Consider the following 26859-nt stretch of genomic DNA (forward strand, 5'->3'; position numbering starts at 1 on the left):
GGCCTTACTCAGGGCTCCCGCATGAATGATTTACAGAACTGTCAGGAGTTCTTCTCATTATCCCTTCCTCCTGCCGAGAGGATGTTTCAGAAAAACCGCAGCCGCTTTGCCCTTATAGATGATCATGTTACGGCTGGGGTTAACTTCTTTGCCACCTCTCAGGAGATTCTTCGTGAGTGGCGTTCTATGGGAGAAGAAACTATGGCGTTTGAGGAGGCCAAGAAGGCATTTGCTGAAGAGAAGGAAAAATTTAACACAGAGCAGAAGGGTCTGCAATGGCGGGTTACTGAGGCTGAGCGGAAATTTGAAGAGCAGAAACAGTTAAACGAGCAAAAACAAAAAGATTGGGAGTCGGCATGTGCTCGTACGAACGCGGAGATGCAGTCGCAGCGTGATGCTATTGTGCGGCTGTCCGGTGAGAAGACGGCTCTTGCGGAAGAGGCTCATCAAGCGCGTCTTGCTGCGGAGAAGAAGGAGAAGGAGTATATTGCGCGGATAGATAAGCTGGAGCTTCTTGTGCAAGAGAAGGCTTCGGAATGTGAGGCTGCTCAGCGTCTTCTTGATGAGAAGACGGCTGAGTGCCGTGCGTCTGAGCTCCTTGCTGAGGAAGCTTCAGCTGATAGTAGGTGGCTGCTATCTCGCGGTGTTCCATTGGTAATGTTCTTTGCCTGTTCTACTTCTGTCTTCCTTTATTTCTACTTTTGTGTAGTTATTTCTGCTATCTTATTCGACCTTGTTTTTCATGCAGCTTGCTGATCGTATCTTGAATTCTCCTGAGCTTGCCCACTACATGTTTGAGTTGGGTGGGGCAGGCTATAATAGTGGCCGCAAGAATGGGTATGCTGAAGGCAGGTGTGCTGCTGCAAACAATGAGAAGGATTACAAGTTTGAGTTGTATAAGGCTGATTGCGATAATGCGTATGCGAAGAAACGGCGAGAGTTTGCAATGCTTGACTTTGCCGTAGTTAAGGCTGCTGGTAAGTTGGCCCTCAAAGCGGATGGGGTTGCTTTGTTAAAGAAGGCATTGGGAGAAGATGATGCTAGTGGTGCGGGTGGTGCTGGTTCCAGCCGCACTTAGTTTGGGATTTCCGGCCTGTGTGCCGCGTACAGCCTTGTATGGGCTTGTAATGATGTTTCAAGACAATTTCTTACTTTGCACTTCTAGTGTTGTGTATTTTGACGAATGTTTGTTACTCTGATTATGTTTATGCAAATTTTGAAAATCGTCATAATATGTGCATGTTTTAATTACTTTGATTAGGTGTCACGAATGAATGATGGCGCTGACAGGTGATGTTGTGTTACTACAACGTTTTTATTCTGTCGTTTAAGTATGCGCGCTTGCATGTGATATACGAAGTGATCGAGTTGCAGGCTATTGTGTGGGCTCGGCTGGGATTGCAGCCTTGGGAGCATTACAATGTTTAGTTGCCTTGCTATCGATGTTTTCGTGTTTATGTGGGCACGAAGTTATGTTTTTTGGCGTTTTGTAGGCTTTGGTTGTGTTTCTGACCCGACTGTTCACTTGGTTGTGACGAGCCTTGGAGGTCTACAACGTTTCCTATGGTCGAGCCATTGATGTTTTCGTGTACGCCCGAAGTAATAAATGCAGTTGTGACAAAAAATTTGCATGAAATAAATGTAGCCGAACACTTCTTGTATTAAGTAAATGTGTCGGCGATTCGCCCTATACGATTACATGTTTATATGTAGCATTTTCGTAACTGTTGGGCATTCCAGGTTCGTGGAACCTCTTTGTCGTTCATGGTGCGTAGCTTGTATGCTCCTTTGCCGAGGACCGCATCAATGATGTATGGGCCTTCCCATTTGGGAGCCAGTTTCCCTGGTTTTTCTGCGTTGGACGCTTCATTGTCCCTTAAGACATAATCGCCTGGGTTGAAGGTGCAGATCCGGACTCGGGAGTTGTAATACTTTTCGAGCTTTGATTTGTACTTGGCTTCATTGATTGCAGCCATCTCCCTTCGTTCTTCTAGGAGGTCCAGGTCGATCCTCCGTTCTTCTTCGTTATTGATCAGATTCATGGAGAGCATTCTTGGAGATGGAAGCCCGATTTCTGCTGGGATCACAGCTTCGGACCCATAGACCAAGCTGAAGGGTGTTTCTCCATTGCTTGTTTTGGGCATTGTTCTATGGGCCCATAATATGCTTGGTAGCTCGTCGACCCACCCTCGTCTTTTTTCACCGAGCCTTGCTTTGATGCCGTCGACGATGCTCTTGTTGACCGCTTCAACTTGACCATTCCCTTGCGGATGTGCGACCGACGAGAAGGTATGTTCGATGTTTAGTTCCTTGAACCATCGTTCGAGATCATCTGCTGCAAAGTTTGTACCATTGTCGGTGATGATTCGGAGTGGCAGGCCGAAACGGCATATGATTTGTTCCCAGATAAATCGTTTGACGACTGCCGACGTGGTTGACGCAAGTGCTTTTGCTTCTACCCACTTGGTGAAGTAATCGACCGCGACGATGATAAACTTGACTGCCCCCGGAGCTTCTGGGAAGGGGCCCACCATGTCTATGCCCCATTGTTGAAAGGGCCATGCGGTTGTTACAGGCACCAACTCGTTTTTTGGACGCATGGTTTTTGGTGCATGCCGTTGGCAGCCGCTGCATTTCCTTAGTTCTTTCACGGCATCGAGGTGCATTCCGGGCCAGTAGTACCCGGCGTTCATTACTTTGGCCACTACCATGCGTGGCCCGGCGTGGATGCCGCAGATGCCCTCATGTACTTCCCGGATCAGATAATTCGCGTCGTCGGCGTCAACACATCTCAGCAGAGGGCCGAGATATGACTTTCGGTACAATATCCCATCCGCCATTTGATAATGTTCTGATTTATACTGGATTTTCCGCGCCTCGGCTTTATTTTCTGGGAGTATCCCGGACTGTAAGTACATGATGATGGGTGTCATCCATGACGTGGTTCCTGTTTGGATGACGCTGACTTCTCGGAGTGGTACAGATGGGTTGCTTAAAACTTCTATTCGTACGTCTTTGGCTAGGTGCTGAAAACTTGTTGACGCAAGCTTGCTTAAGGCGTCTGCCGGCTTGTTTTCGCTGCGGTTTATGTGGTGCACCTTGTAAGAGTAGAAAGTTTGCAGCAACGTCTTTGCCTGGTTGAGATAGAGTGCCATTATGTCGCCCTTGGCTTCGTATTGACCGTTGATTTGGCCTGCCACTAGCATGGAGTCCACATGTGCCTCAATATGTCGGACTCCCATTTTGATTGCTAAGCGCAAACCGGCCAAAAAGGCTTCATACTCTGCCTCGTTATTTGTGCTCTTGAAGTCTAGACGTATGGCGTAGGTGAACTCGTTTTTGTCTGGGCTCACTAGCCGCAGCCCCGCACCTGCCCCGTCTTCGTTGGACGCGCCGTCAGTATACAGCATCCATGGTTCTTCGATTTGTTTTTTCTCCGCTTTCTCCATCGCCTTACACTCTCTGTCTTTGTCATCGGGGACTTCCGTCATGAAGTCTGCCAAAACTTGGCCTTTTATCGACGGTCGTGGTCTGAAGACTACGTTGAGTCCCCCTAGCTCTATCGCCCATTTGGCCAACCTTCCTGATATTTCCGGCCTTGCTAGGATATTCCCAATATTGTAATTTGTTAACACGTGGATGACGTGATTGGCGAAATATCGGCGTAGCCTTCTCGACGCGTGAATCAGTGCAAGGACCAGCTTTTCCATGATTGCGTATCTTGTTTCTGGGTCGGTTAGGGTTCTGGACACATAATACACAGGTGTTTGGACACCTTGTCGATCAACCAGCAATACGGCCCCGACGGCCCTGTCGGAAGCTGAGAGGTACAAAACCAAAGGTTCTCCTTTGTTAGGTGCGGTTAGAGTTGGCAGCTTGATGAGACAGTCTTTCATCTCGCGGAACGCACTTTCTGCTTCCGGAGTCCATTGGAATTGGGTTTTCTTCATGCAGTTTCGTAGGGTCTTGATGAATGGAAAGGATTTTGCCGCGTGGTTTGCTAGGAATCGATTGAGGGCTGCCAATCGTCCTGCGAGCTTTTGCATATCTTTGATGCTTGCTGGTGAAGGCATCCTCTCTATGGCCTGGACTTTTTCTGGGTTCACCTTAAAACCATCTTTGGTGACTATGAAGCCCAGAAACTTTCCTTCCTCCATTCCAAATGAGCACTTTGCTGGATTCAGTTTGATGCTCACGCTGCGCAACGTGTTGAATGTTTTCTGAATATTTACCAGCATTGCGCTCTCCTCTCTGCTCATGATTACCAGATCGTCCATGTATACCTCGATGTATTTACCGATGGCGTCGCTAAATGTTTCGTTCATCAACCGTTGATACGTAGCACCGGCATTCTTTAAGCCGAACGGCATCTTGGTGTAGCAGTATAGCCCCGTTGGCGTGCGGAATGCGGTTTTATCTTCGTCTTGAACAGCCATCTGGACCTGGTGGTATCCCTTGTAGCAATCCAGAAAACATTTCCACCGAAATGTTGCCAAAGAATCTATTTTCTCGTCGATGTCTGGCAACGCATAGCAGTCACGGGGGCATGCTTTGTTCAGATCCTTGTAGTCAACGCACATTCGCCAACTACCATTCGGTTTCTTCACCATAACTGGGCTTGCCACCCACGTTTGGTACCGGACTTCCCTGATTATTCCTGCGTTTAGCAGTTCTAACACTTGTTCCTTCATTGCATCATGTTTGATGTCCCCCAGGTGTCGTTTGGCATGCACTACTGGCTTCGCGTCCTCTGAGACGTTTAACCGGTGTTCCGCTATATGCCGTGGAACACCAACCATATCGGCTGGTGTCCAGGCGAACACATCCATGTTGTCATGCAGTAATTTCTTTAGCGCCGCACGCGTTAGGTCAGACATTGCGGGTCCCAGAGTGACCGTTTGTTCTGGGTATGCACTGTTCAATACCCATTTTTCTGCCTCTCTGCGCGGTGCGGGCTTGCTTGCTTTTGCCGGCCTGATTTCGTCTGTTGCTAGCACTTCTTTGCTTGCGTATATCAACGCAACGCCTGTTTCGGTTGGAAAGCCTATGGCAGAATGTGGTGCGGAACAGATCATGCTGAAATCTCCTTGGGATTCTCGTCCTAAGAGGATGTCATGTCTTGAATGTGCCGGTAGCACCATAAATGTGACTTCTTCAGTTCTTGAATTTCTCCCATCAGAAAGTAATACTGGGAAAGATATTTGTCCTAGGGGAAAGACGGCCTCATTGCAGAATCCAGTTAGTGGGTAGTCAACTGGTTCCAGGCGTGCCTTATCCTCTTGGTCGAATTGATTGAAGCACTGTTCATATATGATGTCTGCGGTGCTTCCGGGATCAATAAAGATGTAATCTGTTTGGTAGTGGCTGATCACCCCTGAAATGATTATTGGCCGCTTTTCTCTTGGACCTCCCCTGACAACTGGGAATACTACTTGCTTCTCGCGCCATGAATCGTCTTGCGCGCGTTTGTTGTAGTTTTTTCTTGGTCGCCGTGGTCCTCCTTGCACCATATGGGTTTCTAGCTTTCTGAGCTTCTTGTTGTCTGGACCTTCATCTCTTCGTTGTATCTGGCGGTAATCGCGTTTTCCTCCTTTGACCAAGTGACCGAGCTTTCCGTCTCGTAGAGCTCTTTCGATTTCTTGTTTTAAGCTGAAGCAATCATCGGTCAAGTGGCCCGTGTCTTTGTGGAATTCACAGAAGAGATTTGGGTCTTGACCCCTTTTGTTGCGCATCTGCAAAGGTGGTTTGAATTGATGGTTCTCTGTAGCTAAAATTTCAGAAGGTGTTTTGGTTAGTGGAGTCCACTGCTTTTCTCTGTTTTCGCGCTTTACTTCTTTTCGATGTGCTATTTGATTGATCGTATGGCGTGCGTCGTCCCGTGGGGGGCTTCTTTCTCTGTTCCCAGAGGCCCTCCAGGGTTGATTTCTACCCCTTCTGTTGTTTCGATCGTGATGGTTGTGTGCGCGCTGACGGTGATCGTCACCGGTCAGTTGCCTATCTGTCTGCGCAATGGTTTTGGCTGCTTCAATGAAGGTTTCCCAGTCTTTGGGTCCTCCGTCGCGCCCTTTGATTCTTTTAACCAGATCGTCGCATTTGACTGCTCGCATGAAGTGTGCGCGCATCATCTTTTCCGGTATGTCTCCAATTTCCAAACATTCTTTGTTGTACCTCGTAATAAAATCTTCTACGCTTTCGTAGTCTTTTCGGTATATGTTCAGACAATCACCTGGGTCTCTGGCGTGTCTTCGCTGTTGAGAAAAGTGTGCTAAGAATTTTTCTCGGAAGTCGACCCATGATTTGATTTTTCCAGCTGGTAAATTGTCGAACCAGATGCGTGCCGCACCAACGAAAGTTTGAGCGAACAAGTGACACCATGTTGGTAGGTTCCAACCACCTGTTGCTCCTGCACCTTTGAACACCTGGAGGTGATCATCTGGGTCCGTCAACCCATTGTACTTACCTACGTTGTGTGGTAACTTTGTTTTGTCGATGGCCGCGCACGCGATTTCTGGAATAAATTTTGAATTTTCAGCCATGTCCTCGGGACGATAGCTCAAAGTGAAGTCATGCTCTGCTTTGGGGTTGTACCCCGCGCGCTTGGTTGGTTTGTAAGCCTCGTGCTCTGGAGGAAGTCTGCTAAACACTGTGGACTCTGCCTTGTACGTTGGGTCGTCTTCCTCCTCTTCCCATTCCGTGTTCATGTTTCGTGCGCCCAAACGGGTTTGGATCGGCCTTCGTTGTCGATTGGAAGTTTGGACGAAGTTGCTCTCTGTTTCAGCATAGGTATCGCGCGTGTCTTGTATGCTGGGTCTTCTGACCTGTTGCACTGGTTCTCTTTCTGGTCGTAAGTTCCACGCGTTTGTCTGCTGAGCCGTGTGTGTACTCAGAGACCTTGGTTGTGGAGTTACGAATGCTGATTGGTTAGCCTGTGCTTGGAGCAAGGCTTGTTGTGCGCTGAGCTGCGTATAGACAAGGTTTATAGACGCCATCTGTTCGGCATACCAGGAAGCCAGAGTTTTTCCTTCGGGTAGCCCTAAAAGTGCAGAATAGTTGAGTTGTGCTTGTTCTGATGGCGCCGAAGGGCCTGGCCCATGGCTTACAGTCTGCATCGGCGGTGGGGTTTGATGTAACATTCCCGTTGGAGGTTGGAGAGCAGCCCCGTTTGTGGTTTGAGTGATGATTCTTGTTGGGGTTTGGAAAATGGGTCCAGTTGTGGTCTGGCTAGCAGCCCTGGACGCACTTCCAAAAATGGACGGAAACTCGTTGTTCAGCTGGCTTTCTTGGATGGTCTCGTTCCTTTGACCGCGTTGGACGTGTGCCGTGTCCGAAACAAGTTCAAAAGAAGAGATTTCTCCGTCAGCTGGGTGTGAATGATTCTGGTCTGCCATTTTCACGAGTGTTTTCTAAAAGAGAAAAAGAGGTGAGAGTGGTCTTGCAAAAAAGCGGATGGCGCCAATGTTGAAACAATGGTTAACACCAAGGATAACCAAGAGGGGTCGTTTCACGTATGGGGTTCAACCTCTTCTCTTGCTCGTGCCAAAGGCCTAAGATCTGCAAAACAGTAAACACCGTTAGTCTCGTTAAGAGGGGAAAGGGAGGTTTTCCCTCTTAACCAGGCTCCGGCGTGAGAATAAGTACTGTTCTGAGATGAATAAACAGTGTGTGTATAGAGTGAGTAAAGAGAGCCAAGATCCTTAACCTGAATGATGAAGGGTTCTATTTATAGCCGGAGGGTGAAGAAGGAGGAAGCAGCTGTGCCAGCTGTGGGTGCGCGCCAGCTGTTCGACCAAGGGGAATATCCTCTTGGTCTGCTCTGTCAGGGACGGCATAGTGGTACACGTGGCGTCCCTGCATTCGACGGTGTTGGGCACCTCGTACTGGTCATGTCAGCCCTGCTCCCTGGATTGTCGCAGGCCCCTGTGGCTTCCTGTGTATGGTGCCACGTATTGTCCTTGATGTTGGGCGAGGCATCTTTGATGCCAACCGGGCCTTATCCGGTTGTCTTCTGGAAGCTTCTAGAAGATCCAGATGATGTGGATGCCTTGTGTGCACAAAAAGTGGTGTGGTCCCTGCCATGTAGGCAGGGAATTGGGACCATACCTCTTCAATAATAAAAACTAGTTGTCTGGGCGTTTGGAAGCTCATGGGGCGTTTTGAAACATCATCTCATTTCACGTTTGGTAAGATTTGAGGAAGCGTTTTGCATCACAAAATCTTACAAACCGATATTTTGCAACCCTGGGATCAACATAAGTGGTTCCTCACACAGTTTGGGTGATTTTCATGAAAAGTTGGATAAGTTCTGGAAGTTTAGAGACCAAAAAAAGGAAAAAATGAAGAAGAATTCAAGGGTGTTTATGTTTGACTACTTGAAAGATTTGTTTCACTTTGTTTTATATCAATTAACATGGGTGGCTAGACATCTTTAATTACTACCGGGTGAGAGATTCTATCATGACATGAATGAATCAGGGTTAGGGTTAGGGTTAGGAAAACAAGTTTGTGGTATAATCAGGTCAACCTAATCAACTCGATTAATACATACGTTTTGATCAGATTGGTTGATATAGTAGTTTAAAACTGAAATATAAAATAAATTATAAGTTTAATCTGTTCAACTAGTTATAGCCCGTTGCTTGGCTAATCACATTACAATCAACTTACATGTATTATGTCTATATAATTTTGTTAAAAAAATACTCTAAATTTAGGTGGTTTTGTAGCTATTTTTTTTTTCTCCAATGACTATATCATAATTTTTTATATTTAGGAATGAGTGATGGAATGAAATTTACCATTGTGAGAATGAACAACAATGGTGTTTGGTTGGTCTATAAACACCTCAAATTTATTTCACATACCTTTCTTTTCCATTCCATTCCCTCTTTAACCCTTTATCACCACCACCACCCATCACCGCCGCAACCCACAGTTGTCGCTGCCACCCACCGTCGCCTCCACTATCACCACCTACTGCCCATCGCCACCATCCACCACTGCAGTCGTCGCCTCCATAACCACCTCCCGTCACCACCTAGCATCGCCATTGTCATATACATATTAAAATAATGACAAAAGAAAAACAGCACCGCCGGTCCCATACATAGTAAAAAAGAAATTAAAGTGATAGGCCCACTAGTTTATATGCCTCGTAAAATTTGAAGCACATTAAAAACTAACCAGTAAAATATTTCGTGCGTTGCGGCGATGCATCACGTTGTATATTTAACTCGAGTAAAACCATGGAAATGTAGATAAAAACTCTTTTGACTAAATGTAGATAAAACATTTGTGACGGTATATTCGCAAATCACGAAAAAAAGTTATGTCTTAAATAAAACTTGAGTAAACCCGTGACATATCCAAATTTATTACAATGGATAAATAAATTTAATAGATAAAAACTATAAATAGTCTAAAAGTAAAAATAATATCGAAAATATAACACACAAATTGTTTAACATATTTAATACATAGAAAAAAACTATTTGAGTATAAAATTATTAATTATCTATATTTCCTATTTGGTAAAATAAATTATGCCTAGGTTTTATGTGTCAAACTTAAAAAGAATAACTTTTGATGTCTAAAATAATAAGAAGATAACTTTATTGTAGTTAATGATTTAATTTAATATATACTAGGATTTCCCAACCACGTGATGCGACGGGGAATCCACATACTGTGATAACCCGAGATTTCAAGTTCCTTTATTTACGTATCTCTTGTGTGGGAATTCTGTTTTGATAAATTGTTTTATGTTATGTGATGTGTTATTGTTTGAAAGATTAGAGTTGTGATGATTGATGAATGTGATTAATGAATTGTTATATTATTTGTGAATGAAAGCTTAAGACTTACAAGTGTTTCGTCACTTAGTGTTCACGACGAAAGACTGGTCTTTCGTCATCATCGGCCAACCGACGAAAATGGGTCTTTCGTCGGGAGTGTTATTCGCCGGAATGGGCTTTGGCCTAAACGGAACCCAGACACGTTGCTCACACTATTTTAACATAAACCTGCTCAACCCTAGACCTTTCTTCTCAATTGTAAACGTCGGCAGCGCTATTCATCTCTTTCGAAGCCTTCTTGTATTCTTGTGACTATTTCGTCGATCGGTTAGCACTTCGCCACACTTTATGTTGACAAATGTTTGTGTTGTGGATAATTGTTTGCGCTACATGATATCCTTATATGAGACTAGGGTTTATCTATGACTTCGTGCATTTAGAATAGATGGATGATTTTAGTGATTGGTTCATGTCGATTCTAGTGGTTAAAAGCTCTGTGATTGATAATTGCTTATACGAAATTATAGGTTCATATCTAACTGATGAGTTGCTTGATTAGTATGATGGTTCGCATGATAAACTACTAAGTTATGATTGGTATGTCGAATAGAAACTGTTAAATTATGAATGGGTTTGAATAGTTGATGATTGATCATGGTCGGGTTCATATTCATGGCTAAAAGTATCGTTTGATTTGATTGATGAAACTGTCAAAGTGTTAGCAATAATTACGGCTGAAAATATGGGAACTGTAACTGTCTATGAAGACAGCGACGAAAGACTGATCCCACGAAAAACATGGCTTGGTGAAAAACTTGGTTTTTCGTTGAGTGGATGTTGACAAAACACTAGGGTCTTTCGTCATGTGTAACCTCGACGAAGCATAGTCTTTCGCCGTAGGGTCTTTTGCCGAAGGGAAATCTGTTGGGCTTGGGCCTGGTTAAGTGGCCCAGTTAACTCTTGTGAGATAATTGTGTGTTATACATGGGATGTGAACTGAGTATGTGCTATGTGATGTACAAAGATACTTGTGATGAATGCAATCTTTGAAATACGTGACTTATTTGATAAATTTTAAAACTGATTGTTACTGATAACCACGGTAGGGTTGGTTGACTAACTGGAAGGGTAATTAAACATACCGAGCAAACCTAAGGTGAGTTCACTCCTCTTTTTCCAAGCATGCGTCCCGGGGAGGGACATCTGGTGGTCGTTCCGTGGAGGAACGTCGGGTTATTGGGATGTTGGTTATTATTCTCATTTCTATCATTAAGTCCCATCATATACCGATTGGTTGCCAGGGAGGCAACGGGGTTATTAGTTGATAGCGCTATTAGGTTTGGCACCCTCACACCGTACCAGGGAGGATGGTCGTGAACTAATTACCTTAACCACTTGACCAATGTGTGATAGAGCATTGGGGTTTGGGCAAATAATCTGGAGCCATCTGCGGTAATCGATTTAATAACAACATCTAATCTCTGAAATGTTTTATACTCATATCTGGTAACTAAAACGTGTTAACAAACTTTGAACTCACCAGCGTCGTCTGACACACTTGTCTGCATGCTTTTGCAGGTCGTTAGATTTTGGTTATGGACTTTTTATCTGGGAGAGCTGGAGTGGTCATGGGTCGAGACTCTTGGATACATGTTTCGTGGTTTTGAACACTTGTTTTGAAACAGTTGATTAACATTTTACATTATGCTTCCGTTGAACGTTTACTTTGGTTTTAACTTGTGACTTGGAATTATATTATGAAATGAATGGAATGTTTTGCTTAAATATTATTTATAGTTCAATGTGAATGGTGGCTTGGATCCTGGTACATCACACGTCCCGCGGTGTTTCCGCATGTGGTATTTTGGGGGTGTGACAGTTTGGTATCAGAGCCACTGGTTATAGTGAACTAGGTTTTAAAATGTTTTCATAAAACCAGGCTATAACCGAACAGCTTCGAAATCGACCATGACACTCAGCTCCAGATTGCAAGGTTCGTATTTTGTTTACTTATTGCATAGCATATCTAGAGTACACTATTGTATGATGTTGCATGTGATTGCACACTTAGCACTACAGACTGAACTCATGCGTACTTGCCTAGGTTATGTGATTAATAGAGTCGCAGTGTGATATCCCGTTAGATTTTTGTAACTCATCTATTGTCTTCTGATTTGCTACTCAAAATTTGAGGAATCTTTTAGCATAAGTTGGGAGGAGCTGAGATAAACATGCAAATCACATTGCTATTATGGGTGCACACATAATAATAATGTGGGGTGCATGTGAGTCCCAGTGAGCCTTAACGAGTGTGAAAGGGGTTCCGCTCTGTTGGTTGATGTAAATTTAGTAGTCTGTAGAAGTATTCGTGAGCTTTGACTCCTACCTTACCTCGACTCTTAACCTGTCCTCTTTTCTTATATAGAATCATGAGTGGACGAGGCCATGGGCGTGGTCACATTGCGATGACACAGGCCGAGCTGACAAACTTGATTAACACCCGTGTGGCTGAGGCTTTGGCAGCCTACCAAGCTGGTACGATATGTGCCAAATACTCTTTATTCTTGTGTCGCATGCTCAACTCTTACCCGTACACTGTATTTTCTTTCGTCCTTAAGTCAACAAGCGCATCAGAATCAAAACAATCCGTCTGCTTGCACGTTTAAGACGTTCATGGATTGTAAGCCACAGACATTCAGTGGGGCTGAAGGGGCTGCGGGGTTACTACGTTGGTTTGAGAAGGCTGAGTCAGTGTTCGCTATGTGTAACCGTCCTGAGGGGGGCCGTGTGAAGTATGCTACAGGCACTTTGGAGGATGGTGCCTTAACTTAGTGGAATGCCCAAGTGCAAATGTTGGGCATCAAGATGGCTAATGCGACTACTTGGGATGACTTCAAGAAGTTGATGCGGGAGAAGTACTATCCTCGTGACGAAATTCAGAAATTTGAGAACGAGTACTACGATTTGAAGATGGAAGGGTCCGAGATCGAAGCTTACACGAAACGATCCCATGAACTAGCAAATATGTGCCCTAATTTGTCTCGACCTCCACCTCAAAGAATTGAGTTGTACATCAAAGGCCTGGCACCAACAGTAAAAAGTTTGGTCACTGCTGCAAACCTTAACAATCTGCCTCAGATCATCCGTTTGGCATACAAGATTACCGACCAAGAGGTCGAGCGTGGATCGCTACCGCCCTGTGTTTCTGCTACTACCCCTGCTGCTACAGCTACCACACCCGCTAGTGATAACAAGCGAAAATGGAACAATGTTGACAAAGCAACCAGTGCCAGTCAATCTCAGAAAAGGTCTGAAAACAGCAATAACCGTAGTTTCAGACAGTCGTACTCAGTTAACCAAGGCCAGGGCAGCAATCAAAGTTAAGGCACCTACGTTGGTAAGAAGCCAAAGTGCAACAAATGTGGTTAACATCATCATGGACCATGTGTCCGGGCTTGCCATAGGTGCGATAAGGTGGGCCATGTGGCAAAAGACTGTAGAGCTCCGTACCCAAAGCAGCAGCAACAGCAAAATCCGCAGCGTCAGCAACAGCAAAGGTAGCAGCCCCATCAGAATCAAGGCAATAGGAAGGGGTGTTTCCAGTGTGGGGATGAGGGTCACATCAAGCGGGATTGCCCTCAACTGAATCAGAACGCCAATGATAACAACCGTCAGAGTAGCAATAACAATGCTGGGAACAATAATAACGGCAACAATGGGGGCAATGGAGCTCGTGGAAGGGTATTTACGATCAGTGCTGGTGATGTTAGGAATGACGGCAATGTCGTGACTGGTACGTTTTCTGTGAACAATCTCTTTGCTTCTGTGTTATTTGATTCCGGTGCCGATTGGAGTTACGTGTCCCTAGAATTCAGTAAACGATTAGGGTTAGCTCCAACGCTTCGAGAAACTAAGCATGTAGTAGAATTAGCTGATGGCAAAATGATTGAAGCTTCGCATGTCCTTTTTAGGTGTAAATTAGATCTTGTGGGTCAAGTGTTTGATATTGACCTCCTACCTGGTACCCTTGGTAGTTTTGATGTGGTGGTTGGTATGGATTGATTGTCTAAGCATCAAGCTGAAAGTCTCTGTAAAGAGAAGATCGTACGTATTCTCCTCTCCAGTGGAGAATCTTTATCGGTTCAAGGGCATCGCTGTGGTGCGATGGTTGGTATCATCTCAGCTATGCAAGCGCAGAAGTGTCTACAAAAGGGGTATCCTGCTATCTTAGCACTAGTTACTGATCCTCAGCCTAAAGGGAGAAGGATCGAAGACCTGCCAGTTGTTCGTGAATTTTCTGGTATTTCCTGAGGAACTTCCTGGTTTACCTCCTCACCGTCAAGTGGAATTTCAGATCGATCTTGCACCAGGAGCAGCTCCGATTGCTCGTGCTCCTTATCGTCTTGCACCTGGGGAGTTGCAAGAGCTATCTAATCAACTTCAAGAACTGTTGGATGGAGGTTTCATCCGACCCAGTTCTTCGCCTTGGGGAGCCCCAGTTCTGTTTGTAAAGAAGAAAGACAGGTCCTTTCGCATGTGTATCGATTATCAGGAACTCAAAAAGGTGACTGTCAAGAACCGTTATCCTTTGCCACGCATCGACGACCTGTTTGACCAGTTGCAGGGGTCAAGTTTTAACTCGAAGATCGATTTAATATCGGGCTATCATCAGATGAGAGTCCGAGAGGAGGATGTACCAAAACGGCTTTTCGAATGCGGTATGGCCATTATGAGTTTTTTGGTTATGCTATTTGGGTTGACGAATGCGCCAGCGGTCTTCATGGACCTCATGAACCGCGTGTGTAAACCGTATCTTGATGATTTTGTCATCGTGTTTATCAACGACATCCTTATCTACTCGAAGAGCAAGGAAGATCACGAGCGACACTTACGACTTATTTTGGAGCTCCTGAGGAAGGAGCAACTCTACGCGAAATTCTCTAAGTGTGACTTCTGGATTCGAGAGGTACACTTCCTTGGCCACATTGTGAATGAATCAGGGATACACGTGGATCCTGCTAAGATTGATGCTATCAGGAATTGGGCGGCACCAAAGACTCCTTAGAGGTGCGACAATTTCTTGTTCTCGCTGGGTACTATCACAGATTTATTAAGGACTTTTCGAAGATCGCTCAACCTCTTACCTCGTTAACACAGAAGGGCGTTGTATACTCATGGGGAACGAAACAAGAGGATGTTTTCCAGTTACTGAAACAGAAACTCTGCTGTGCGCTGATTTTGTCTTTACCTGAAAGAACTGAAGATTTTGTGGTATATTGTGATGCTTCGATTCAAGGCCTCGGTTGTGTGTTGATGCAACACGAGAAGGTGATAGCCTACGCCTCACGACAGTTGAAGGTTCACAAGAGAAATTACACGACGCACGACTTAGAGTTGGGAGCGGTGGTGTTTGCGCTCAAAATCTAGAGGCATTACCTGTACGGTACTAAATGCACTATTTATACCGACCACAGGAGCCTTCAGCATATCTTTGACCAGAAGGAATTGAATATGCGACAGCGTCGCTGGGTAGAACTCTTAAACGATTACGATTGTGCCATCAAGTATCACCCTAGTAAGGCTAACGTTGTAGCTGATGCACTCAGTCGAAAGGAATTGAAACCCAAACGTGTTCGCGCCTTACAGCTCACTATCCATTCTAATTTGCCTGACCAAATCCGTTCTGCACAACCGAAGCATTAAAAGAGGAAAACATTGAAGCAGAGTACTTAAGGGGCATGGAAAACGGCTTGTAGAGAGATCTAATGGTATACTTTATTTAATGGAACGTGTATGGGTCCCTTTGTTAGGTAACCTTAGAGAGCTTGTGATGGACGAAACACACAAGTCTTGATACTCTGTTCACCCACATTCGGATAAGATGTATCAAGACCTCAGAGTCTTGTATTGGTGGCCGAAGACGAAAGCTCACATCGCGGCTTATGTGAGTAAGTGTTTGACATGCTCGAAAGTCAAGGTAGAATATCAAAAACCCTCAGGCCTAATTCAGCAACCAAAGATACCCATGTGGAAATGGGAGCAAATTGCTATGGATTTTGTCACTGGGCTACCTAGAACTCAAAACGGGAACGATATCTTCTGGGTGATCGTTGATCATCTCATGAAGTCAGCACATTTTCTAGCAATCAAGGAAACGGATAAGTTCTCACAACTTGCAGCTGTTTATTTGAAGGAAGTGGTTTCTAGGCACGGGGTGCCGACCTCTATTATTTCTGACTGTGACCCGCGTTTCATCTCAGATTTGTGGCAGTCGATGCACAAATCATTCGGCTCGCGTCTCGACATGAGCACTGCTTATCACCCGCAGACGGATGGTCAAAGTGAGCGAACCATCTAGACACTTGAGGACATGTTATGAGCATGCGTAATTGATTTTGGCAAGGGTTGGGAGAAACACTTGCCGTTGATAGAGTTTTCTTACAACAATAGTTACCATACCAGCATCCAGGCAGCTCCATTCGAAGCATTGTACAGACGAAAATGTCGTTCACCTCTTTGTTGGGCTGAGGTGGGTGACAGCCAGATCACAAGCCCGGAGCTCGTACTCGAAACGTCAGAAAAGATTGTCCAGATCAGAAATCGTATGGCGGCAGCGTGGGACCGTCAGAAAAGCTATGCTGATAAGCGTAGGAAACCCTTGGAATTCGCTATAGGCGATGGTGTCATGTTGAAGGTCTCACCCTGGAAGGGTGTGGTGCATTTTGGAAAACGCGGCAAGCTTAACCCTCGTTATGTCGGGCCATTCAAAATTCTAGAATGAGTTGGTAAAGCGGCCTACAAGTTAGAGTTACCTGCGGAATTGGGTAACGTTCATGATTTCTTCCACGTCTCACAACTAAAGAAGTGTTTGTCCGATAAAACACTTGTGGTACCTTTTCAAGAGTTGAAAATTGATGACAAGTTGCAGTTTTTTGAAGAACCAATAGAAATTATGGACCGGGAGGTCAAGGTCCATAAGCATAGTCGAATTTCGATCGTGAGGGTTCGTTGGAACTCAAGACGTGGACCGGAGTCCACATGGGAACGCGAGGATCAGATGAAGCTCAAGTACCCTCACTTATTCCCAGCAAACAAATCTAAGTCTGATGCAACTAGCGAATTTCGGGACGAAATTCCCATTCAAGATGGGGATGATGTGGCACCCACGGAAAATATACAGTCATCCTGATCTAACGTCGTGCTATTTTGGATTACTTATCAAATTTTGGGACGAAATTTCTTTCAAGTTGGGGATGATGTGATAACCCGAGATTTCAAGTTCCTTCGTTTACGTATCTCTTGTGTGGCAATTCTGTTTGGATAAATTGTTTTATGTTATGTGATGTGTTATTGTTTGAAAGATTAGAGTTGTGATGATTGATGAATGTGATTAATGAATTGTTATATTATTTGTGAATGAAAGCTTAAGACTTGCGAGTGTTTCGTCACTTAGTGTTCACGACGAAAGACTGGTCTTTCGTCATCATCGGCCAACCAACGAAAACGGGTCTTTCGTCGGGAGTGTTATTCGCCGGAATGGGCTTTGGCCCAAACGGAACCCAGACACGCTGCTCACACTATTTAAACATAAACCTGCTTAACCCTAGACCTTTCTTCTCAATTGTAAACGTCGGCAGCGCTATTCATCTCTTTCGAAGCCTTCTTGTATTCTCGTGACTATCTCGTCGATCGGTTATCACTTCGCCACACTTTATGTTGACTAATGTTTGTGTTGTGGATAATTGTTTGTGTTGCATGAGATCCTTATATGAGACTAGAGTTTGTCTATGACTTCGTGCATTTAGAATAGATGGATGATTTTAGTGATTGGTTCATGTCGATTCTAGTGGTTAAAAGCTCTGTGATTGATAATTGCTTATACGAAATTCTGGGTTCGTATCTAACTGATGAGTTGCTTGATTAGTATGATGGTTCGCATGATAATCTACTAAGTTATGATTGGTATGTCGAATAGAAACTGTTATATTATGAATGGGTTTGAATACTTGATGCTTGATCATGGTCGGGTTCATATTCATGGCTAAAAGTATCGTTTAATTTGATTGATGAAACTGTCAAAGTGTTAGCAATAATTACGGCTGAAAATATGGGAACTGTAACTGTCTGTGAAGACAGCGACGAAAGACTGATCCCACAAAAAACATGGCTTGGCGAAAAATCTGGTCTTTCGTTGAGTGGATGTTGACGAAACACTAGGGTCTTTCGTCATGTGTAACTTCGATGAAGCATAGTCTTTCGCCGTAGGGTCTTTCGCCGAAGGGAAATCTGTTGGGCTTGGGCCTGGTTAAGTGGCCCAGTTAATTGTTGTGAGATAATTGTGTGTTATACATGGGATGTGAACTGAGTATGTGCTATGTGATGTACAGTGATACTTGTGATGAATGCAATCTTTGAAATACGTGACTTATTTGATAAATTTTAAAACTGATTGTTACTGATAACCACGGTAGGGTTGGTTGACTAACTAGAAGGGTAATTAAACATACCGAGCAAACCTAAACTGATTGTTACTGATAACCACGGTAGGGTTTGGCACCCTCACACCGTACCGGGGAGGACGGTCGTGAACTAATTACCTTAACCACTTGACCAATGTGTGATAGAGCATTGGGGTTTGGGCAAATAATCTGGAGCCATCTGTGGTAATCGATTTAATAACAACATCTAATCTCTGAAATGTTTTATACTCATATCTGGTAACTAAACGTGTTAACAAACTTTGAACTCACCAGCGTCGTCTGACACACTTGTCTGCATGCTTGCAGGTCGTTAGATTTTGGTTATGGACTTTCTATCTGGGAGAGCTGGAGTGGTCATGGGTCGAGACTCTTGGATACATGTTTCGTGGTTTTGAACACTTGTTTTGAAACAGTTGATTAACATTTTACATTATGCTTCCGTTGAACGTTTACTTTGGTTTTAACTTGTGACTTGGAATTATATTATGAAATGAATGGAATGTTTTGCTGAAATATTATTTATAGTTCAATGTGATTGGTGGCTTAGATCCTGGTACGTCACACGTCCCGCGGTGTTTCCGCATGTGGTATTTTGGGGGTGTGACACATATGAACCAAACGGTAAAACCAGTATGAAGCTACAAAATATAAATGTGTAAAACAACAAAAAAAACAAAATAAAATTTAACAAATACAAGAAAAATGCTGACATGAGACCGGTACCTATGATGTGATGTTGCCGGTTGCGACCCCATGTGCCGAAGATTACCAACTTGCAATAGCCACCATCATCGCGACTCGCGGTTGTGGTCGGCATGGTTCGTTAGACAGAATGTTATGTTTTAATATTAACTATTATATTGGCGGGGGCCGACCCGATTTAAAATAAATAAATAAATGGAAACATATCTAGTTTTTGTAAAAAAAAAAAAAAATTGTGGGTACACAAAACTATCGAATGAAAATTATAAGAGAAAAATAAGACTATATGATTAATGACGGATATTATTTATAGTGTAAAAGGTTAAATTAAACTAAATAAACAAACAAACAAACCTATTCTAGCTATTACTCTATAGTTTATGATATAATATGGATATCATTATTATTATTATTACTGTTATTATTACTATATATTACTAAAGGAAATGAAATGAATAGTGATTTTAATATTATAATAATATATAGTTTTTTAAATACTTTTATTATTTTTATATTATAATAATAGTTATTTTCTTTACTTTTTAACTTCAATCTCCTTTTTCATATAAGGGGTTGGGATAAGCTTGGTGTCAACCGGTATCGAACCAATATTGGTATCGAAAATACCGGGACGGTCCTGTTCGGTATCAGTACATGAAGGTAAAATCCGGCACTAATACAGAAAACGTCAAAAGTTGGTGCCGAATTGATATTGGAAATCTTTTGGTTCGGGAAATTCAGTGCTGCTACCCGGTACCATTTGCTCATCCCTGATCACGGTTACCGTACGAACAACGGTATCGTACAACTTTTTTTTGTTGATTTTCTTCAACTTTTAATTTTTTTCTTTTTTTAGTTTCATGGGTAGGGATGAGCTCGGTGCCAACCGATACTGAATCGGTACTGATACCGAAAATACCGGTTACGGTACCGGTATATGAAGGTAAAAAATGGTAGTGAAACGGTAACAGGAATGCCAAAAGTCGGTACCGAATTGGTACTTAAGATCTTTCGGTTCGGCAAATTTGGTACCGGTACCCAGAACAATTTGCTCATCTCCGACCACGGGTTTCATACGAACAACATTCGTTACCATACAACTTTTTTGGTTGATTTTCTTTCGGTTATCTTTTAGTGTTTTTTTCTACATTTTCTTTTTATTCTTGTCAGCAGTTTCGTTCGCAACACGCTCGTAGTGATTTCAAAACATATGTAAACACATACTAAATAACAAAACAAATTTGCCGCAACGCGACGAACTTCTTTAAACCTAGTTCGAATAAATTCTAATTTGACTAATGCTTATACGAGTTGATTTTAAGAAGAGCCCTACTTGTATTATTTTCTTTTATATGCAAGTTTGAAAATAATATATAACTTTCGTCTACATATCTTCCCTGACATGGCTTTGCAATTGAAATTATTTATTAGGGAAAGAAATGGCTTTTCGATTTGATACGACACTCTTCGACACAATTCATCAGTGGAATTCCACGGTGCTTCATGTGAAAAACCCATCTGAAGGACAAAAAGATCCAATTTTGAGGTCGGAATCTTTAAGACTAACAGTGATAGATTCTTGTTGGATGACAAAGAATCCACCACTTGTGGCTGCTGTGTTTGTCCCACTTGGGTATGAAAATGACTGGGCATTTTGTACACCAGCCGGATTTGCAAAGCTCATGACAAAGTTTTATGGAATTTCCCGACTTATTTTAGTCGCAAACTTAACTGAGGGTAACCCAAAACACTATCGTTTTGATGAGGTAAGTGAGGGACTGGAGGGTGCAGCCGACAAAATACGCGCTACTCTAACCGAATTCATTCCTGTTACTTTAAGGAATGCCGAGTACAAAATTCCGTTTCTGAAACACAATGATAGCTTGGTTTTTAGATCTAACATTTCAAACTTGATTGAGCCAGCAAGTGCTTTGGGTGACTTTAGTATTCATGAAGAAGTGACTAAAATTAATGGGGAATTTGAGGCTAGAAAAGTCCTGAGATTTAAGAATACCGACAATTGGATACACCGTGCAGCCAAAATTAAAGCATTGATACGCAAGAGCAGAAAAGGTGTTGACTTGCATGACAAAATCAACTATGGAAAGTTGAATTTTAAGGTTGACAATGTAAATTTGGTACCATTATGTGAGGCCATGTTAAATGGGCTGAGACCCATTTCTATTCTTTTGGAGAAAAAAGAAAGAAGATGTCTTTGTTTAGGAGGTAATGGAGCTGTGCTAACAAGTTTCTTAGCAAATCAACTGAAATTTGTAGTAGTTTTGGTTGAAATTAACATTGGGCTTTTTGAGGCTCTACAAGTTGACTTTAATGTGAAAAACATCTATTGTTTTAATCTGAACTGGAGAAACATCATCAAACAAGGTGTCGCCGAACCAAGCCCATCATCGGTTGCAGGGAAACATCTTGCTATTTTCCGTAAAGAGTTTAGCCTTTTTTATGTGATCATGGTAGATCTGAATGAAGCTGATTCTTTTTCCCTAACTGGTCAGTGTGCACCTCCGAGAGAACTAATTCAAGTGAATATGCTTGAGAAGATCAAAGTAATGATTGAAGATAACGGGGTTGTTGTGTTTCATGTTAATCCTCCGGACTACCAGTTTTATGCCGATTTTCTCACAAATTTGATAGATGTGTTTGGAAAGGTTAGAAAAATTATGCTGACTGAAAACAACCTTGTTGTCATTGCCATCAAATCAAGACGAAACGTTTCTTCGATTCCAGCTCCTTCAAAAGCTCCTGCAACAGCTCCTTCAACCGAGAGAAAAGTATTTTTGATTCGCTGAAAGGTTTACTCTCCAAAGCAGGTGGTTCTTCTTCTTCATCAACTGCTCCTGTTGCAACTGAAGTGCTAAAGAAGATAAAGGAATTTGCAATCGAAGAAGTCAAAACTGGGGGGTTCTGAGGAAGAGTTTGTTTGGAGGGCAGCAGCAGTATAGGAGAAGACGATGTTTGTGTTTGGTGCCGGTAGCTTTAAACCAGTAAGACTTTTAAGTATTTGTTTTTTTATGATTTGAACCTTTGGAATTTGAACCAGCGGTATGCGTTTTATAGGGATGAGTTCTTTTCCCAAATACCCGTACTTGTACCCGTATCGATTTTGACTACTCGGCACATGTACCGGTACTAAGTTTTATTGATTTCAGTATTCGGTACTTTTGGTATCAGTACAGGTAAAAAATTGTGTTGGTACCAAATTTATATAGAATTTCAAACTTTATTTTTGGAATGAATTTTTTTTTTGTATTATGCTATTATGGTACACCAATCGATTTACTTATTTAGTACTCGTATTATATTACTACTCGTACCGATTTTACCTTATTTGGTACATGTACTCTATTAGTACTCGTACTGATTTTACCTATATGATACCCTTACAAGTGCTCAAAAGGTTACAAAAAAACAAAGTAGTAAGAAAGCAAGTACTGTACCGATACTTGTACCCATACCGTACCATAATATTCGGTACCTAGTTAAAAGTAAAATTGATAAAGTTTAGTGGTAAAACAAAATGTTTGTGACTAAAAACAAAAATAAAGAAAGTGTCATGTAGCTTACATGATGATGTTTGATTAAAGACGTATATTATTTATAGTAGAGTAAACTGCAATTTTACACCCTGTGGTTAGGGGTGATTGGCACCCTTACCCCCTCTAAGGAAATAATTGCAATTTTACCCCCCCCCCCACTGTTTGCTGTTATGTTGCAACCTTACCCCCGGCCTCAAATTTGTTGACTAATCTGTTGACTACCACCTGAAATAACTATAATGCCCTTTCATATTACCCTCCTGTGTTTTGTGCACTCTGTGATATTACCCCCTGCTACCACTGTCACCGCCATTCACCACCACAACCACCACTGCCACCTCCAGCCACCACCACAACTTAATATCCCTTTCATATATAACACCACCACTACTTCCGCCATTCACCACCTCTGCCACCTCCAGCCACCACCACTACCACCTCCAGCCACCACCACAACCACCACTGTTCACCCTAAAGATCTACAGTTTACATTTACATAACAGTACTTTTAGAAGAATATGAATCTGCAGCTGAATAGAGCTGGATACATTGGCTCAATTCGCCTGCAAATTATGGTTTTTATGGTTAGACCAGAGCTCTGGTTCAGATCACAAGCACCGTAATTACTGCTGCAACAAAAAAGGATATATGAGCTATAATAACACACTAGTCATTTGTGTCTTTATTACAATAACAAAATTATCAAATTGGATTCAATTTTTTCATGGCAGACTACAACTACGCGACATAATTCATCTCTGCCTATACATCTACTTATCATCCTAAATTTATCAAAAAATTGGTGTTTGCAAGCAAGTTCAATAACACGCCTGGCACTATCCAAATCTATGATCATAACCTTCCTTATGTCAAAGAAAAGCAAACGTACCAAACAAGAAAATCAGAACAAGCACTGCCACCTCCAGCCACCACCACAAACTATTTTACGTAGTTGAATCGGTTGCTGATTATTTGGCTTTGATGGACGGGATTACCGAAGCTGCACGAAATGACATCAAAAGGGTATTTGCATTTACCGACTCCACGACCTTATTTGATCAGGTAACAGAGTCAATCGAAGTCTTTAGAACACATTTTAGAACGAAATGTTTGAAATTTTCAACGTGTTCTAATATTCTTTGCTTCAATGCCATTAGAAGTGGATTCTCGAGTGTTTCCTTGGTTGTAATCTGACAGAAAATCACTTATTCGGAATCAATAAACGGTGCATAAAGAGTGAAAAATCAAATTAATGGGTGCTCTGTTTTACCATTTGAAGTGTTTGATGCAAAATGGGTGCTCTGTTTTTTCATTTTTGGTTCTTGAAAGCTTCATCTTTAAATATATTTCTTTCTTGTTTCTTGATGATCTTAAAATCTCCATTTTTGAACTATTTGAAATTGAATCGGTTACTAAAATGAGTTTGATTTCGGTTTAATATTTTGTTGATGAAGTGGAAATCAAGAAACCAAAAACTTTATCTGTTGGAGGGTGGTGGTTGTGGTGGTGAATGGCGGTGGCAGTGGTGGTTGTGGTGGTGGCTGGCGGTGGCAGTGGTAGTTGTGGTGGTGAATGGCGGTGGCAGTGGTGGCAGGGGGTAATATCACAGGAGTGCACAAAACACAGGGGGTAATATGAAAGGGCATTATAGTCATTTCAGGTGGTAGTCAACAGATTAGTCAACAAATTTGAGGCCGGGGGGTAAGGTTGCAACATAACAGCAAACAGTGGGGGGTAAAATTACAATTATTTCCTTAGGGGGTTAAGGGTGCCAATGACCCCTAACCTCAGGGGGTAAAATTGCAGTTTACTCTTTTTAGTATAAAAGGTTAAATTAAACTTAATAAACAACAAACAAACTTACTCTAGCTATTACTCTATAGTTTATGATCTAATATGGATATCGTTAAAAGTAAAATTGATAAAGTTTAGTGGTAAAACAAAATTTTTGTGACTAAAAACAAAAATAAAGAAAGTGTCATGTAGCTTACATGATGATGTTTAATATATATTATATTATAATATAATATAATATAATATAATATAATATAATATAATATAATATAATATAATATAATATAATATAATATAATATAATATAATATAATATAATATAATATAATATAATATAATATAATATAATATAATATAATATAATATAATATAATATAATATAATATAATATAATATAATATAATATAATATAATATAATATAATATAATATAATATAATATAATATAATATAATATAATATAATATAATATAATATAATATAATATAATATAATATAATATAATATAATATAATATAATTATAATATAATATAATTATAATTATAATTAGAGAGTTTGAGTTTAGAGCTTGTTACTAAAAGCATTTTCTTTACTACATTTTTTACCAATACGAAAAGTTGAAACATCTGTAAGTCTGTAAATAATCGGACGAACACAAACATATGATTAAACACATTTTTTTTTTGTTTATGTTCATTCATTAAGAAAATTGGCATGTTCATGTTTGTTTATGTTCGTTCATTTAAAACCTAAACGAACAGTTCATGAATGTAAACAAACATAAACAAATATACATACTTTAACAAACATAAAACAACACAAATAAAAATAAATGACCAAATATAAACAAACATAAAGTAGCTTTTTTTACATAAAAATTATTGATTAGTTACGATAAGTTATATTAGAAAACCCAATTGTCAATTAGTAAATATCTATATAAGTATTTAAAAAGCCTTTTAAAAAAAATGGTAAATGCACGGTACCCCTGACCGCGGGAGGGATCCCCCTCCCCAGTTTGCTACCCGACCAAGCGCCCTGGCGATGAATTCCCCAGTCTGCTCAGGGTAAGAATCGAACTTGCGACCTCCCCCGTGCAGCGTTTAAGATGGGTTTTAGTGGCCACTGGGCTGACACCCAGTGGTTTAAAAAAAAAAGCCTTTTTTATGTTTAAATATTTATATAAATATAACCCCATATGCATTTATTAAAACGTTAATGAACATAGATGAACACAAATGAACGAACATAAATGAACGAATGACACGTGTGTTCATGTTCGTTCGTTTAATTAAATAAACAAATAATTATGTTCACATTTGTTCGTTTATTTAATAACAAACATAAACGAACTTCTCGCTGAACAAGCTCACGAACAGTTCATGGACTTCGTTTAGTTTACAGGCCTAAACATGTGGCAGGAATTATTTTATTATTATTATTGTTGGTGTTGTTGTTGTTGTTGTTGTTTAGAATTTATATTTACTTTATTACTGATGTGCGGTGATAATTTATAGACTTACTAGGTTAGAATCTCATGTAATACATGGTTTGAATTAGTAAATTTTATTTTGTTTTTGTAAATTTAAACATATGAGATCATAAAAGCGAAAGAGGAAAACATGAATCATAACTTTTAAATACATAAATTATAAAAACAGAAACAAAATAACGTTGATTTAACTTTTTTATAAAAAATGGTAAAGTTTAAATAATAAAAACGTGCGAGGTTGATAAAAACGAAATAATTAGTCTATGAAATGTAATATTGAAAAGGAAATTGAGTAAATTTGAAACGGGTAAAGATGCGCGTGTAATTTAAATGGGTATACGGTAGGCGGAAAAAAATTAGGTATAGAGATAGAAATTATATAATTACAACAAAGTTAGAATGTATTTCTGATAAATTTGATGATAGTAACCGTGATTTGAGATTTGAAGCAATTTTTTGGTAATGATGTGATGATTTGAGATTTGAATTAGAGTCAACTTTCGAATTATTTAAATTCTCAATATTATAATCTATATATATATATAAATGAGATGGATTTGGGCTAGATGGCATTTGTATTTGGCCATCTTGGCTGATGTGGCAACTTGGTTTAGGAGGGAAATCCCATTTTGCTTTCTACATTCACGATTCCAAGAAAAAAGAGGCGGGATCCAAAATGTGTTGGGTCGGGTTTTTTGAATTCGGGTCGTAGTATATATTTCCTTTTTTTTCTCACTCTTCTTGCACACACTTTACAAACCCTAAAAAACTAAGTTGCATCCTCTCTCCTATCGCCACCACCAAGATCCTCAATTCCAAACCATAGTCAAACCTCTGCAACATCATCTTCTTCACACAAATCAATCCTATTAACCAATCAAAGGTATGTTTCTATGTTTTTGATTTTATTGTTTCTGATTTCTTTGTTTTACGATTGTAATCTACACAATCGATCCTAAATCTGCTTTATTTATGTTATTCAATTCTATAGAAACTTGATTTTATAAAGATTGTGTCGAATGCTATTAACTTCTTCTTTGTCCTAA

At 41.2% G+C, this 26859-nt stretch overlaps 1 protein-coding gene across 1 annotated transcript; it reads left to right on the plus strand.

Annotated features, from left to right (window-relative positions):
* Positions 1-20412: 20412 nt before the first annotated feature.
* Positions 20413-21780, plus strand: LOC110889047. Its single transcript, XM_022136538.1, has one exon. The coding sequence runs from the start codon at positions 20413-20415 to the stop codon at positions 21778-21780; it is 1368 nt and encodes a 455-aa protein (XP_021992230.1).
* The last annotated feature ends 5079 nt before the right edge of the window (positions 21781-26859 follow it).

Source organism: Helianthus annuus, chromosome 2 (genome assembly GCF_002127325.2).
Source record: "Helianthus annuus cultivar XRQ/B chromosome 2, HanXRQr2.0-SUNRISE, whole genome shotgun sequence".
NCBI classification, from domain to species: Eukaryota; Viridiplantae; Streptophyta; class Magnoliopsida; order Asterales; family Asteraceae; genus Helianthus; species Helianthus annuus.

Excerpts from the sequence above, each read along its gene's own strand:
- LOC110889047 (XM_022136538.1), top strand. The coding sequence starts at position 20,413 with ATGGCTTTTCGATTTGATACGACACTCTTCGACACAATTCATCAGTGG.